The following is a 13,336-nucleotide window of genomic DNA, read 5'->3' as shown; positions in this document are numbered from 1 at the left end:
ACCAGAAACATCTTAATCACCCATCTCATAAAGTATTATACTGTTTTTTTTTAAAAAGGAAGTACTTCTTCATGAACTAAAATGTTAGATATTTATGATAGATTAAGTAAAAATGACAAAATGCATAATAATTGTATGATTTCATTTAAAAAACTAATGCTGAGGCTATATATACACATATAAATTTATATTTATATGTGTGTACAAACACATGTTCATAAGCATTGAAGAGAGTTGAAAATACTCATATGAAACATTAGTAGTCATCTCTAGAGTGGTCTCTGTCAATATCTGATTTATTGTTATGATTATTTTATGATTTATCTTTATGATTATTTTGGTGATAATAAGCATTCAAATGTTTATACCATAAAGATTAATTCAGATGCTTTTAAAAAACACATAAGCACACTATATCCAATTTATATATAGATTACATTAAAAAATGTTTAACCCAAAAGTCAGTTGTTTGGATAGTTATTTATTTAGTAAAGTATAGGTCACTAGGATCAAACTTCCTATTTGGACACAAAAGTTTCCTAAGTAGACTCATGTTTAAAATGAGGAAAAGAGAAAACTTACCTTACTGAGGTAAATCAAAAATGACTGTAAAGTATCTAGGAATTAACATCTTTTATAAATAAGTGGAATGGTGTGCAACCAAACAGTGTGTTAAGACAGTGGCAATAAAAGCAGTGAAAGTGATTGACAGATGACAAAATATACAAAATCAATTAATATTAACCAAATTCTTCACATTTAGGTATCTAAATACTATATGTCGAATTTCCCCAAATTCAGTAACCTAATAATCCCATAGTTATTCTTCTCTTCTCTCTGAAAATTCCTTACACTAAATTATTATATTTTAACCAGCATTTTGTTTTTAAATAAGACAATTTTTTACCTTAAAAAAATAATTATGGAAGTTACTAATCATGTTGGGATAATTAAATATTACTATAGGGCTTTATGGGCTTCCCAGGTGGCTCAGACGGTAAACAATCTGCCTGCACTGTGGGAGACCTGGGTTCAATCCCTGGGTTGGGAAGATCCACTGACTGGAGAAGGGAATAGCAACCCACTCCAGTATTCTTGCCTGGAGAATTCCATGGACGGTGGAGCCTAGCAAGCTACAGACCATGGGGTCTCAAAGAGTCGGACAGAACTGAGCAACTCACACACACACAGGGCTTTATAACCATTATATTCAACATGATGAAAAATATTTAAATTTCCTTACAGCAAGTATTGGTTATTTTAACATTTCTATTTAATAGTTATTTTTACACTTGCATTTTTGCATACCTACATATTTTACAGTAAAACATAGCACATTCTTACCCCAGCTTTGAAAATCCCAGTGAAGTTCGAGATAAAAGTCACCTAGCTGAGAAATGAAATATGTATAATTAGTAAATGCATACCTTAGTTAACAGCTCTTATACCTGCTTAACATTTTGCTTTAAAAAAATCTGTTATCATTAAAGATCTATAGACAGAAATAGGAAATAATTTCAATTATGGGGTTGGAGAAAGAACCAAAATATATATATATGCTTATTACTTAAAATAATATTACAATAGCAGACATTACTACACTTATCCACAAAGGAAAATACATACCGCTTTAGATTTTACAAGAACGTTTTAATCACATAAAACTGATAGGCATTTAAATTTGCATCAATAAATATTCTACTTCTCAGTGTAACCAAAACAAAATGAGTAGTATTGTGAAAATAGTTAATAACTTTAGAAGTGTTATAAAAAAAAACTTCCAAAATGATTATTGTGTAGGCTCATAATGATCTAATAAAATCATTCACTGCAACAGAAACTTTTTTCCATAAAGTGATAACACAAGTTTTTGAAATCTGAAATAATCTGTCATCATATTATCTATAGACAATGTTTTTATTTCTTAAATTAGAAGTTAAACAACAAAAACTATAACTGTTCAAGGAACTATTAATCAAATAGTCTCAAAAAATTTTATCCCTTGAGATTTCAAAAAATAGCATACCTAAAAGAAGACATACTCATAGGTCTTTCTCCCACAGCTTTTTCAAGCATCCAAAATAAAGAGAAAAAAATAACAGAAAACAAACCTCTCTCCCTGTCTGTACCACTACACCCAGCTGTACCATCATGAAGTAGGATAGATAAACAGTTTTGTTACAAACAGAAAATGCAAACTGGCCCTACTAGCAGTAGCAGCTTCTGCTCATAGAAAACTTTTGAATCCAAAGAACAAAGGAAAATTACTTCGATTAATTATCACTTACCTTCTTTTTTCTTAGAGCTGTTACCTAATTTATTGAGAGCAATAATTCTTTATCTACCTTCTAAGTTCAAAGCAAATAATGCTTCCTATAAGATTACACACTATAATCAGTATTTTTTAATGTCATTATTGCTTAATTAAAGCAGGATTTTTACTATTTCTTGACCCTTAATAATTAGCAAAAAATTAAACTGCATTTTTAAAATGCATAAGAGTACACTTTCAATTACAGTTTAGATACAAAATCAGTCAAGAAATTGAGCTTACCTCTTTCAGGGCTTTTAATAATCGAGGTCGTTTTTCTTCAACACTTTCCCTGGATTGCTGCTTAAGCTTCCTTAAAAGAGCTGTAACTAAAATTTAAATTTTAAAAAAATTTTTAATTTAAAATGAATTTTACCAGGTTAGACTGCTAATTATATCTAAAAAAAAAATGTGAAAAAAAATGTCACCATGCTAAGAAACACCACTGGCTTATTACACACAGAAATAATACAGATATTGTGAATATGTTAGAAAATACCTTTGGCAAAGCTGTTATGATCCTCAAGAAAACCTGAAAGGAGATACCTCAACATCAACCTACAGTCATACTAGCTTTGGTGGTTTTTAATCATCAGTAAGGCTTCATCTGACTGAGTCAAGATTACCAACCGCAGTCAGATGATGCAGTGTCCTGTTGTTAACAGTTGTCTAAATGATGATCTCAAAGACAGGAAATCTCAAAAATCATACTAGGTATTTTTTTTTAATGTAATTATCTACAAAATGTTATCAGTTGCATCTGTTCTTCTTCTACTTGAGACTGTACTTTCTCTCACATACTACCAACATAGCATAAAAAATACTAAAACAAATCCTATTCTATCTGTAAAAAGAACTTCAGACTCTTAAAAAAAAACCCTGAAACTCTCCACAGTGTCTTCTCAATAGTTAACAGATATTAAGACAAATCGCTTAAGTCCAAACCACAGCTTTACTACTTATTAGCTGTGTCAATATGGAACACTTAATTAATTTTCCTAAACTTCATTTTCTTTTTTTCATTTGTCAAGTAAAAATAACTCTACATTAAAATCTATAGTAAATCTCAAGTAAAATCTACTACAAAGAGTTACTATAGAGGCTCAATATAAACTGCTTACTACTGTGCCTGCAATTAGGTAAATAGAAGTTTTGTTTATTAGAATGAAGGTCTAAAATATACCAGCAAACTCAATCAATCTCTCACATTTACTGAAATAAGAGAAAATATTAGCTTTGAATAAAGTAAGATAAAAAATGTATTAGTGGGGTGGAGAATGTATATATCAATACATGGTGAAAGGGAGTGAAAAACTTGGCTTAAAGCTCAACATTCAGAAAACGAAGATCATGGCAGCAGGTCCCATCACTTCATGGGAAATAGATGGGGAAACAGTGGGAATAGTGGCTGACTTTATTTTGGGGGGCTCCAAAATAACTGCAGATGATGACTGCAGCCATGAAATTAAAAGACACTTACTCCTTGGAAGGAAAGTTATGAACAACCTAGACAGCATATTAGAAAGCAGAGACATTACTTTGTTGACAAAGTTCCGTCTAGTCAACGCTATGGTTTTTCCAGTAGTCAGGTATGGATGTGAGAGTTGGACTATAAAGAAAGCTGAGGACTGAAGAATTGATGCTTTTGAACTATGGTGTTGGAGAAGACTCTCTGAGAGGCCCTTGGACTGCAAGGAGATCCAACCAGTCTATCCTAAAGGAGATCAGTCCTGGGTGTTCATTGGAAGGACTGATGTTGAAGCTGAAACTCCAATACTTTGGCCACCTAATGGCGAAGAGCTGACTCATTTGAAAAGACCCTGACGCTGGGAAAGATTGAGGGCAGGAGGAGAAGGGGATGACAGAGGATGAGATGGTTGGATGGCATCACTGACTCAATGGACATGGGTTTGGGTAAACTTCAGGAGTTGGTGATGGATAGGTAGGCCTGGCATGCTGTGGTTCATGAGGTCACAAAATGTTGGACATGACTGAGTGAGTGAACTAAACTGATGCTAAAATGAAAACTTCAGCTACCTACATTCAATCCTCAAATAAAATTCTTTTCTGGTCTATAAAATCCAAACAGTCTAAGGACCAATTACCTAGATAAATTAGGATTCTTTAAAGATTCAAATTTATATGACTCCAACTAACCTTCATGTTTGTTATAATTTAATACCAAAACTATATTATCTAAGTATAGAATTCTTTCTATAATTCTTCTCCACTATAAATGCAAATAGTTTAATAAATGTTTATTCAATCTACCTTTACTTCAGATTAAAAAAGACTGCTGTTCACATAAAGAACAAAAATAATTAATTTCCTAAAAGAAAAGGCATCTTAATTAAAAGCAGAAACCATATGGTTTCCATCAACTAAATATAACTGACTGAAGATCTTCAATACATAGAAAATTATTTAAATCACCAAATATTATTAAAAATGTAGTGACAGCAACTACATATAACATAGTGATGTGTGCAAAAAGATTCCTGTTCTATGAGATTTCACATTAAAATATAACATCAACTTATAGACACACTCAGAACACAATCAGATAAAATTATTAGCATATATGGGGGAGTCAATTTAACTCAGATGACCATTTTATCTACTACTGCAGGCAGAAATCCCTCAGAAGAAATGGAGTGGCCATGATGGTCAACAAAAGAGTCCAAAATGCAGTACTTGGATGCAATCTCAAAAACGACAGAATGATCTCTGTTCTTTTCCAAGGCAAACCATTCAATATCACAGTAATCCAAGTCTATGCCCCAACCAGTAACGCTGAAGAAGTTGAAGCTGAACGGTTCTATGAAGACCTACAAGACCTTTTAGAACTAACACCCAAAAAAGATGTCCTTTTCATTATAGTGGACTGGAATGCAAAGTAGGAAGTCAAGAAACACATGGAGTAACAGGCAAATTTGGCCTTGGAATATGGAATGAAGCAGGGCAAAGACTGACAGAGTTTTGCCAAGAAAATGCACTGGTCATAACAAACACCCTCATCCAACAACACAAGAGAAGACTCTACACATGGACATCACCAGATGGTCAACACCGAAATCAGATTGATTATATCCTTTGCAGCCAAAGATGGAGAAGCTCTATACAGTCAGCAAAAACAAGACCAGGGGCTGACTGTGGCTCAGACCATGAACTCCTTATTGCCAAATTCAGACTTCAATTGAAGAAAGTAGGGAAAACCACTAGACCATTCAGGTATGACCTAAATCAAATCCCTTATGATTATACAGTGGAAGTGAGAAATAGATTTAAGGGCCTAGATCTGACAGATAGAGTACCTGATGAACTATGGAATGAGGTTCATGACATTGTACAGAGACAGGGATCAAGACCATTCCCATAGAAAAGAAATGCAAAAAAGCAAAATGGCTGTCTGGGGAGGCCTTACAAATAGCTGTGAAAAGAAGAGAAGCAAAAAGCAAAGGAAAAAAGGAAAGATATAAGCATGTGAATGCAGAGTTCCAAAGAATAGCAAGAAGAGATAAGAACGCCTTCTTCAGCGATCAATGCAAAGAAATAGAGGAAAACAACAGAATGGGAAAGACTAGGGATCTCTTCAAGAAAATCAGAGATACCAAAGGAACATTTCATGCAAAGATGAGCTCGATAAAGGACAGAAATGGTATGGACCTAACAGAAGCAGAAAATATTAAGAAGAGATGGCAAGAATACACAGAAGAACTGTACAAAAAAGATCTTCACGACCCAGATAATCACGATGGTGTGATCACTCACCTAGAGCCAGACATCCTGGAACGTGAAGTCAAGTGGGCCTTAGAAAGCATCACTACGAACAAAGCTAGTGGAGGTCATGGAATTCCAGTTGAACTATTCCAAATCCTGAAAGATGATGCTGTGAAAGTGCTGTACTCAATATGCCAGCAAATGTGGAAAACTCAGCATCGGCCACAGGACTGGAAGAGGTCAGTTTTCATTCCAATCCCAAAGAAAGGCAATGCCAAAGAGTGCTCAAACTACTGCACAATTGCACTCATCTCACATGCTAGTAAAGTAATGCTCAAAATTCTCCAAGCCAGGCTTCAGCAATATGTCAACAGTGAACTTCCTGATGTTCAAGCTGGTTTTAGAAAAGGCAGAGGAACCAGTGATCAAATTGCCAACATCGACTGGATCATGAAAAAAGCAAGAGAGTTCCAGAAAAACAACTATTTCTGCTTTATTGACTATGCCAAAGCCTTTGACTGTGTGGATCACAATAAACTGTGGAAAATTCTGAAAGAGATGGGAATACCAGACCACCTGATCTGCCTCTTGAGAAATTTTTATGCAGGTCAGGAAGCAACAGTTAGAACTGGACATGGAACAACAGACTGGTTCCAAATAGGAAAAAGAGTACATCAAGGCTGTATATTGTCACCCTGTTTATTTAACTTATATGCAGAGTACATCATGAGAAACGCTGGGCTGGAAGAAACACAAGCTGGAATCAAGATTGCCGGGAGAAATATCAATAACCTCAGATATGCAGATGACACCACCCTTATGGCAGAAAGTAAAGAGGAACTCAAAAGCCTCTTGATGAAAGTGAAAGTGGAGAGTGAAAAAGTTGGCTTAAAGCTCAACATTCAGAAAACGAAGATCATGGCATCCGGTCCCACCACTTCATGGGAAATAGATGGGGAAACAGTGGAAATAGTGTCAGACTTTATTTTTCTGGGCTCCAAAATCACTGCAGATGGTGACTGCAGCCATGAAATTCAAAGACGCTTACTCCTTAGAAGGAAAGTTATGACCAACCTAGATAGCATATTCAAAAGCAGAGACATTACTTTGCCAGCAAAGGTTCATCTAGTCAAGGCTATGGTTTTTCCTGTGGGCATGTATGGATGTGAAAGTTGGACTGTGAAGAAGGCTGAGCACCGAAGAATTGATGCTTTTGAACTGTGGTGTTGGAGAAGACTCTTGAGAGTCCCTTGGACTGCAAGGAGATCCAACCAGTCCATTCTGAAGGAGATCAGCCCTGGGATTTCTTTGGAAGGAATGATGCTAAAGCTGAAACTCCAGTACTTTGGCCACCTCATGCAAAGAGTTGACTCATTGGAAAAGACTCTGACACTGGGAGGGATTGGGGGCAGGAGGAGAAGGGGACGACAGAGGATGAGATGGCTGGATGGCATCACTGACTCGATGGACATGAGTCTCAGTGAACTCCAGGAGTTGGTGATGGACAGGGAGGCCTGGCATGCTGCAATTCATGGGGTCACAAAGTCGGACATGACTGAGCGACTGATCTGATCTGATTATAAGAATCTTATTAACAGTGATTGAGAAATAAAATAAAGTTAGCTACAACAAATGTCACTGGTGATGGTTTAGTCATTGAGTAATGTCCAATTCTTTGCAACCCCATGGACTGACCATGGGATCTTCCAGGCAAGAATGCTGGAGTGGGTTGCCATTTCCTTCTCCAGGAGAACTTCCTGACCCAGGGGTCAAACCCAGGTTTCTTGCATTGCAGGTGGATTCTTTACCAACTGAGTCACCAAGTGACCAAAAAGTCACCAGCTTTTTTCCTCAATAGTTTTCTAACTTTCTACAAAAAATGTCGTTACTTTCTTTAAAAAAAATATTTTAAAGTTTTGAGTATCTCAGGAGAGTGATAATAAATAAAAATCTAATATAATACTTTTCAGAAATTTTTAAATTATTGATTAATCTCAAATCTTCCTTGTAGTTTTAATTATCTTCATTAATTCACTGAACAAATACATGTGCCAAGCACTGTTCTAGGAGCCAGAAATGAAAGGCTGAATAAGAAACATATTGATGACTTGATTTTTCACAAAGCTTATATGATACACTATGAGGAAAAGACATTGCAAGACAGCAAGAGAGACACAGATATAAAGAACAGACTTTTGGACTCTGTGGGAGAAGGCGAGGGTGGGATGATTTGAGAGAACAGCATTGAATACATGTATATTATCATACGTGAAATAGATCACCAGTCCAGGTTTGATGCATGAGGCGGGGTCAGGGCTGGTGCACTGGGATGACCCTGAGGGATGGTACATTTATATATACATGGTAATATATATAGTCAAGAATAATTCATACATAAGTTTATAAGTAGCTGCAAATTCTTCATAGTATGGAAAGTTACACCAAATGAAAAATATGTCAAATGCATCATTTCATATTTTTAGAATACATAACAACAATAGTAATTTATATTGCTTACTCATCTGTCTATCTCCATAACTGATGGCTTCCGCCAGCGGGCTCCATCCCTGAGCATTTTTCACCTTTACTGGAGCATTGTGAGCCAAAAGTAAATGGGCACATTCTGAAACATAGAACGGTAATAATATTAAACATGATGCAATTTTCAGAATCTCTAAATTAAAAAATCACATAAAAATTCAAGGTATCAAGTTACTATAAACAGATCTATGAAATAAGCATTGTACTATAGAGAATTAAGTAATTTTTTTAATTCCTATGTATCTAACCATGTTATTTCAAATCCTTAGATTCAAGAATTATCTATTCTAGTACCTAAAAATATATTGGATCTCTCTGCAAACAAAATATTATGTTCCCTAATAATTGTTCCCAAGGATATTTTAAGAATGTTTCCATATTATAAAAAATTACTCAAGAAACTCAAAAGTAATTTACATAAAAACTTCTACTAACTAATAAGAGCCAGAAGAGGACTATCTGCAAGGTCAGATGGAAAGTTCATTATTTATTTCAAAGGGGAAAAAAAGTACTTGCAAAAAGAATCACTGACGTTTCCATAAGCCCTTATTTTTCAAATTTTACAGCTTGTTTAATTCAGAAAATACCCAAAGGGGACAAAAACTTGTTTATGATTATAAGAACAAATCTGGACAGTTTTTCTAGTAATCAAAAAAAGTAATAAAAAGGTAATAAAATAATCAAAAAAGGTAACTTTAAAAAAAGGTATACTTGGCTCACCATCCAGCCCAGGCACAGCTGCCTGCTGAAACTTAAGAGAAACACTGAAGACTACCACAAGAGACAGGATAATTACATTTAAAAATCTATGATCAGGACAAAAGTTCCCAAAACACTGAATTTTTGGGGGGCTGGTCACACGGCATGCAGGATCTTAGTACCCCAACAGGATCAAACCTGCACCCCCTGCAATGGAAGCATGACATTCTAACCACTGGACCACCAGGGAATTCTCAACACTGTGTATTTTAGGATGCACTGAGGGATCTCAGCCTCTTGGATCTTAGCTGGTAAGTTCACGGGTGGTGGTTTTAAATCATCACTCTCAACATTTTTAGTTATTCATGGGAAAATTAATTTACATAGTACTTCATCAATGGATTTCGTGGTTTCAACTGTTTTATCTATATAATACTTGCTGTTTCCAACTCAGTGGCTAGGGCATTTCCAACATTTAACATTGAGGATATGTGGTAATCTGAACCAAGTCTTACAATAAGAACTAACATAATATATGACAACATGAATAAAAGTTTTCTACAATACGAAAAAAAAGTCTAAGATATAGACCTTTGTATAGGTTGAGGACATTTTTCTTAAATTAAAAATAATAAGCATATTAACAGGCAGGAAAACATCTGAAACAAGGCTCATGGGAAATTTAAGATAGCTATCCAATTTAAATTCCCTAAATGAAATGATTCATTCATCCAATCAGTCTTTTGGCATGTATTTATCAAGTGCCTATTACATGCCATTTCTAAGTTCTAGGTCCTAGATATAAGCAGTGAAAAGAAAGATAATCAGAGAGCTCACATATTATATTAAAATATAATTAAGTAAAGGACATTATATTAAGTAAGCAAAACAAATACCGAAATTTCACAAAGGTGTTTAAGAAAGTCTGCTGCTAACTGCTACTGCTGCTAAGTCGCTTCAGTCGTGTCCGACTCTATGCGACCCCATAGACGGCAGCCCACCAGGCTCCCCCGTCCCTGGGATTCTCCAGGCAAGAACACTGGAGTGGGTTGCCATTTTCTTCTCCAATGCATGAAAGTGAAAAGTGAAAGTGAAGTCGCTCAGTCGTGTCCGACTCTTAGTGACCCCATGGACTGCAGTCTACCAGGCTCCTCCGTCCATGGGATTTTCCAGGCAAGAGTATTGGAGTGGGGCGAAGGTACTTTGCCTTCTCCAAGAAAGTCTGCTAGTAGTATATAAAAATATATGTACACTGAAATCTCCTTTAAGTATAAGGTTCTTCTCTATTTCAACTCAAATCCATAAGTGAAACTCTTCCTAGCCAACACGGCCTATATACCCACCAGAAATTCAGAAAAAATTAAGACTTCACTAGTGAAAAACAGGTTATTCAGAAGGTTAAGATGAGTGAAAGAAGTAAATACAAGTGTGTAAGTTATAGGGTAATTCAATCAACAAATGTTTGAATGCCCTGGGAATTTTTACTGTGTTTACAAATACGTATACAAATGAAAAGTGCCCTTCAACAATGAAGTCACTAAAGACACAGCACACCTCTAAAGGAGAAGATAAAAGAGAACAGAGTAGCACAGACTGAACGGTGGTAGGATGTAAAATTGCTGTACAGAAGTAAACATAAGGCAGATGTTTTATCTTCCACTACCTATTTCAGTCTCATGCCTATGCAACCAAATACCAAAAATATTAAAAGGTCAACTAGGAAAAAGTAGAAAAAGAATATACAACTGAAAAAATATAAATGGAAAATTATATATTGATAGGTATATTAATGGCTTTACCTACTCTACGTGAAAAGGACTTAGGAAGAGCAAAAACTGATATTATTTGCAGATCATGAATAATCTAACCAAGTGTTTCCCAAAATATGTTCCACAGAACTATAGTTTCTCAAGATACTTGTAAGAAAGAGAAAATACCAAATAACTACAGGGAACAATGACTCTATAATAGAAGGCTCCAATTCAGAATGTCACAATGAATATTAGCACCTCAAAAGTGCTAAGAAGGTCCACAATAAAAAAAGAAAAAAACCTGCTTAATATGTATTAAGCCACTATTTTCCAAATCACTATTTTCCTCTAAAAATTATTTCCCATGAAACAAATGTTCTGTGACAATTTTAGATAGGCCGACACAATCCTATGATGAAACACAGCAAAACCTCCTCCACCAAAAAGTAGGACCTAGGACAGTAAATATGTTTAATTTCACATTCAAATTCTGATAAATATATATTTACTATTAAAGTGTTAAATTTAGAATAGCAATCAGACTTGGCATCAAATTAACTATGACTATCACAAAGACAGGAGGGAAGCAGGCTGCATGTTAGCTAACTTTGATTTAAACCATTTTCTTTTCAAATGATTCACAGTGAAAAGAGAGCAATGCCAGTCACCATAATGATCAGGAATCCAGGCTGTGACATAAGATACTCCAAGTTCAAGTAAAAACTCTGCTACTTCTCCCTGGGAAAGTTGCTTAACATCTCAGAGCTAACTTTTTTCATCTGTAAAATGGGGACAATGATAGTATCTTCCTCACATGGTTGCTATGTTAAATGAGTAAACATGTATAATGCCCTGAAAAAGCATCTAGCACACTGTAAATGAACACATTTCAGTTATTTTCTAAAGTTCTGATCCAATGTTCTTCAAAAGAAGGCATAAGCTTTTTTCATTGGTCAAATTTAGCTAACTGTATCTTTCTTTTCGCCAAGGTGTAGAGATGACTATCATGGTCTGCCCTACCAATAGTCCTACTAAATATTCTTCCTCTGTATTCTTGATACCCTCTTCTACCCCAACTCTCTCCGAGTCAGTCTCACTAAAGCTAATTTTATATGAGTAACTACATATCCCAAAAACAATTCATGAGATTGCTAGTCACTCATCACTGTGACTTGGCTGAAGGTGAACTAGCCCAATCAAACTTTCTGTTCAGAAATTCAGGAATCTAAGAAATTGAACTATTAGGTGGAGAACACTGAAATCAGAAAGCCATTAAGATTCAGGAACTTAGAACACTTATTTTGGGTCATGGTCAATTTCAATAAACAGAGAAAAATCAATCAAGAAAAGATAATATTTTTATATATATATATATATAAATATATAAAGAACAGTAGATACACCATAAGAAACAGACAAGATGATTGATATAGATGGATATACGTACATATATGAAGGGAAGGAAGGTGGAAGGTTGGGGGTAGGCAGAGGGGAGGGAGGAAAGGAAGGGAAGAGAAAGAGAGGAAGGAAGTAAGGGGAGAGACGGGGAGGAAGGGGGAAATGATAGCTGATCTCCCAAACTGTCTTTTTTACTACTCATCCTGAGACATAGATAGTCCCCATAGCTTGAATTTAATATATAGCCTCTTAATGAATCTCTCTTTACTTAAAAGTTACTTGACTGAGTCTCTGTAAGGAGGGAAAAAACAGCATAACTAACTAAAATTTGAGTCCCCAGTTTTGTTGTTGCTGTTCAGTTGCTAAGTTATGTCTGACTCTTTGTAACCTCAAGGACTGCAGCATGCCAGGCTTCCCTGTCCTTCACTATCTTCTGGAGTTTGCTCAGATTCATGTCCACTGAGGCGGTGATGCTATCTAACCATCTTATCCTCTGCTGCCCTCTTTTCCTTTTGCATCAGGGTCTTTTTCAATGAGTCAGCTCTTCGCATCAGGTGGCCAATTTAGGTAGTATTAAAATCTAAATTAAATATCTGACAAATCATGTTTCACGTAAGCACATAAACTTAAACTAGCAAAAGCATTTTGTTTTTCAACAAAGCAAGTTCTAGTAATATCTTTCAGACCAAACGTTTACAGCAACAGCTATTTTATAGTATATAACAATAACAGGTGTTCATGATATGGTTAGAACATCAGAAAGGTGTTAAAAAGTTATCTTGTTTAAAAATTCAACAGTACATGCTTTCCAAAGATTTTTATCAAACACATCCAAGATTTTAAAATCTAGCACTCAGAAAGGTGCCAATCAGCTACCTAGAATCCTCACTTTTCAAGATAACTGAGAATCCAGATA

General features: G+C 35.3%; 1 protein-coding gene across 1 annotated transcript in view; it reads right to left on the bottom strand.

Annotated features, from left to right (window-relative positions):
• Window positions 1-13,336, bottom strand: part of ANKRD13C (ankyrin repeat domain 13C) — a 92,928-nt gene that overhangs the window by 44,182 nt on the left and 35,410 nt on the right. The window contains exons 3-5 of the mRNA XM_005898162.3: window positions 8,550-8,654; window positions 2,555-2,640; window positions 1,345-1,390 (exon numbers count right to left, since the gene is read on the bottom strand). Coding sequence (XP_005898224.1) covers window positions 1,345-1,390; window positions 2,555-2,640; window positions 8,550-8,654 — 237 coding nt within the window. The remainder of the gene's footprint in view (window positions 1-1,344; window positions 1,391-2,554; window positions 2,641-8,549; window positions 8,655-13,336) is intronic.

This window comes from Bos mutus, chromosome 3, assembly GCF_027580195.1.
Source record: "Bos mutus isolate GX-2022 chromosome 3, NWIPB_WYAK_1.1, whole genome shotgun sequence".
Taxonomy (NCBI): Eukaryota; Metazoa; Chordata; class Mammalia; order Artiodactyla; family Bovidae; genus Bos; species Bos mutus.
This window is presented reverse-complemented; position numbering and strand designations above follow the sequence as displayed.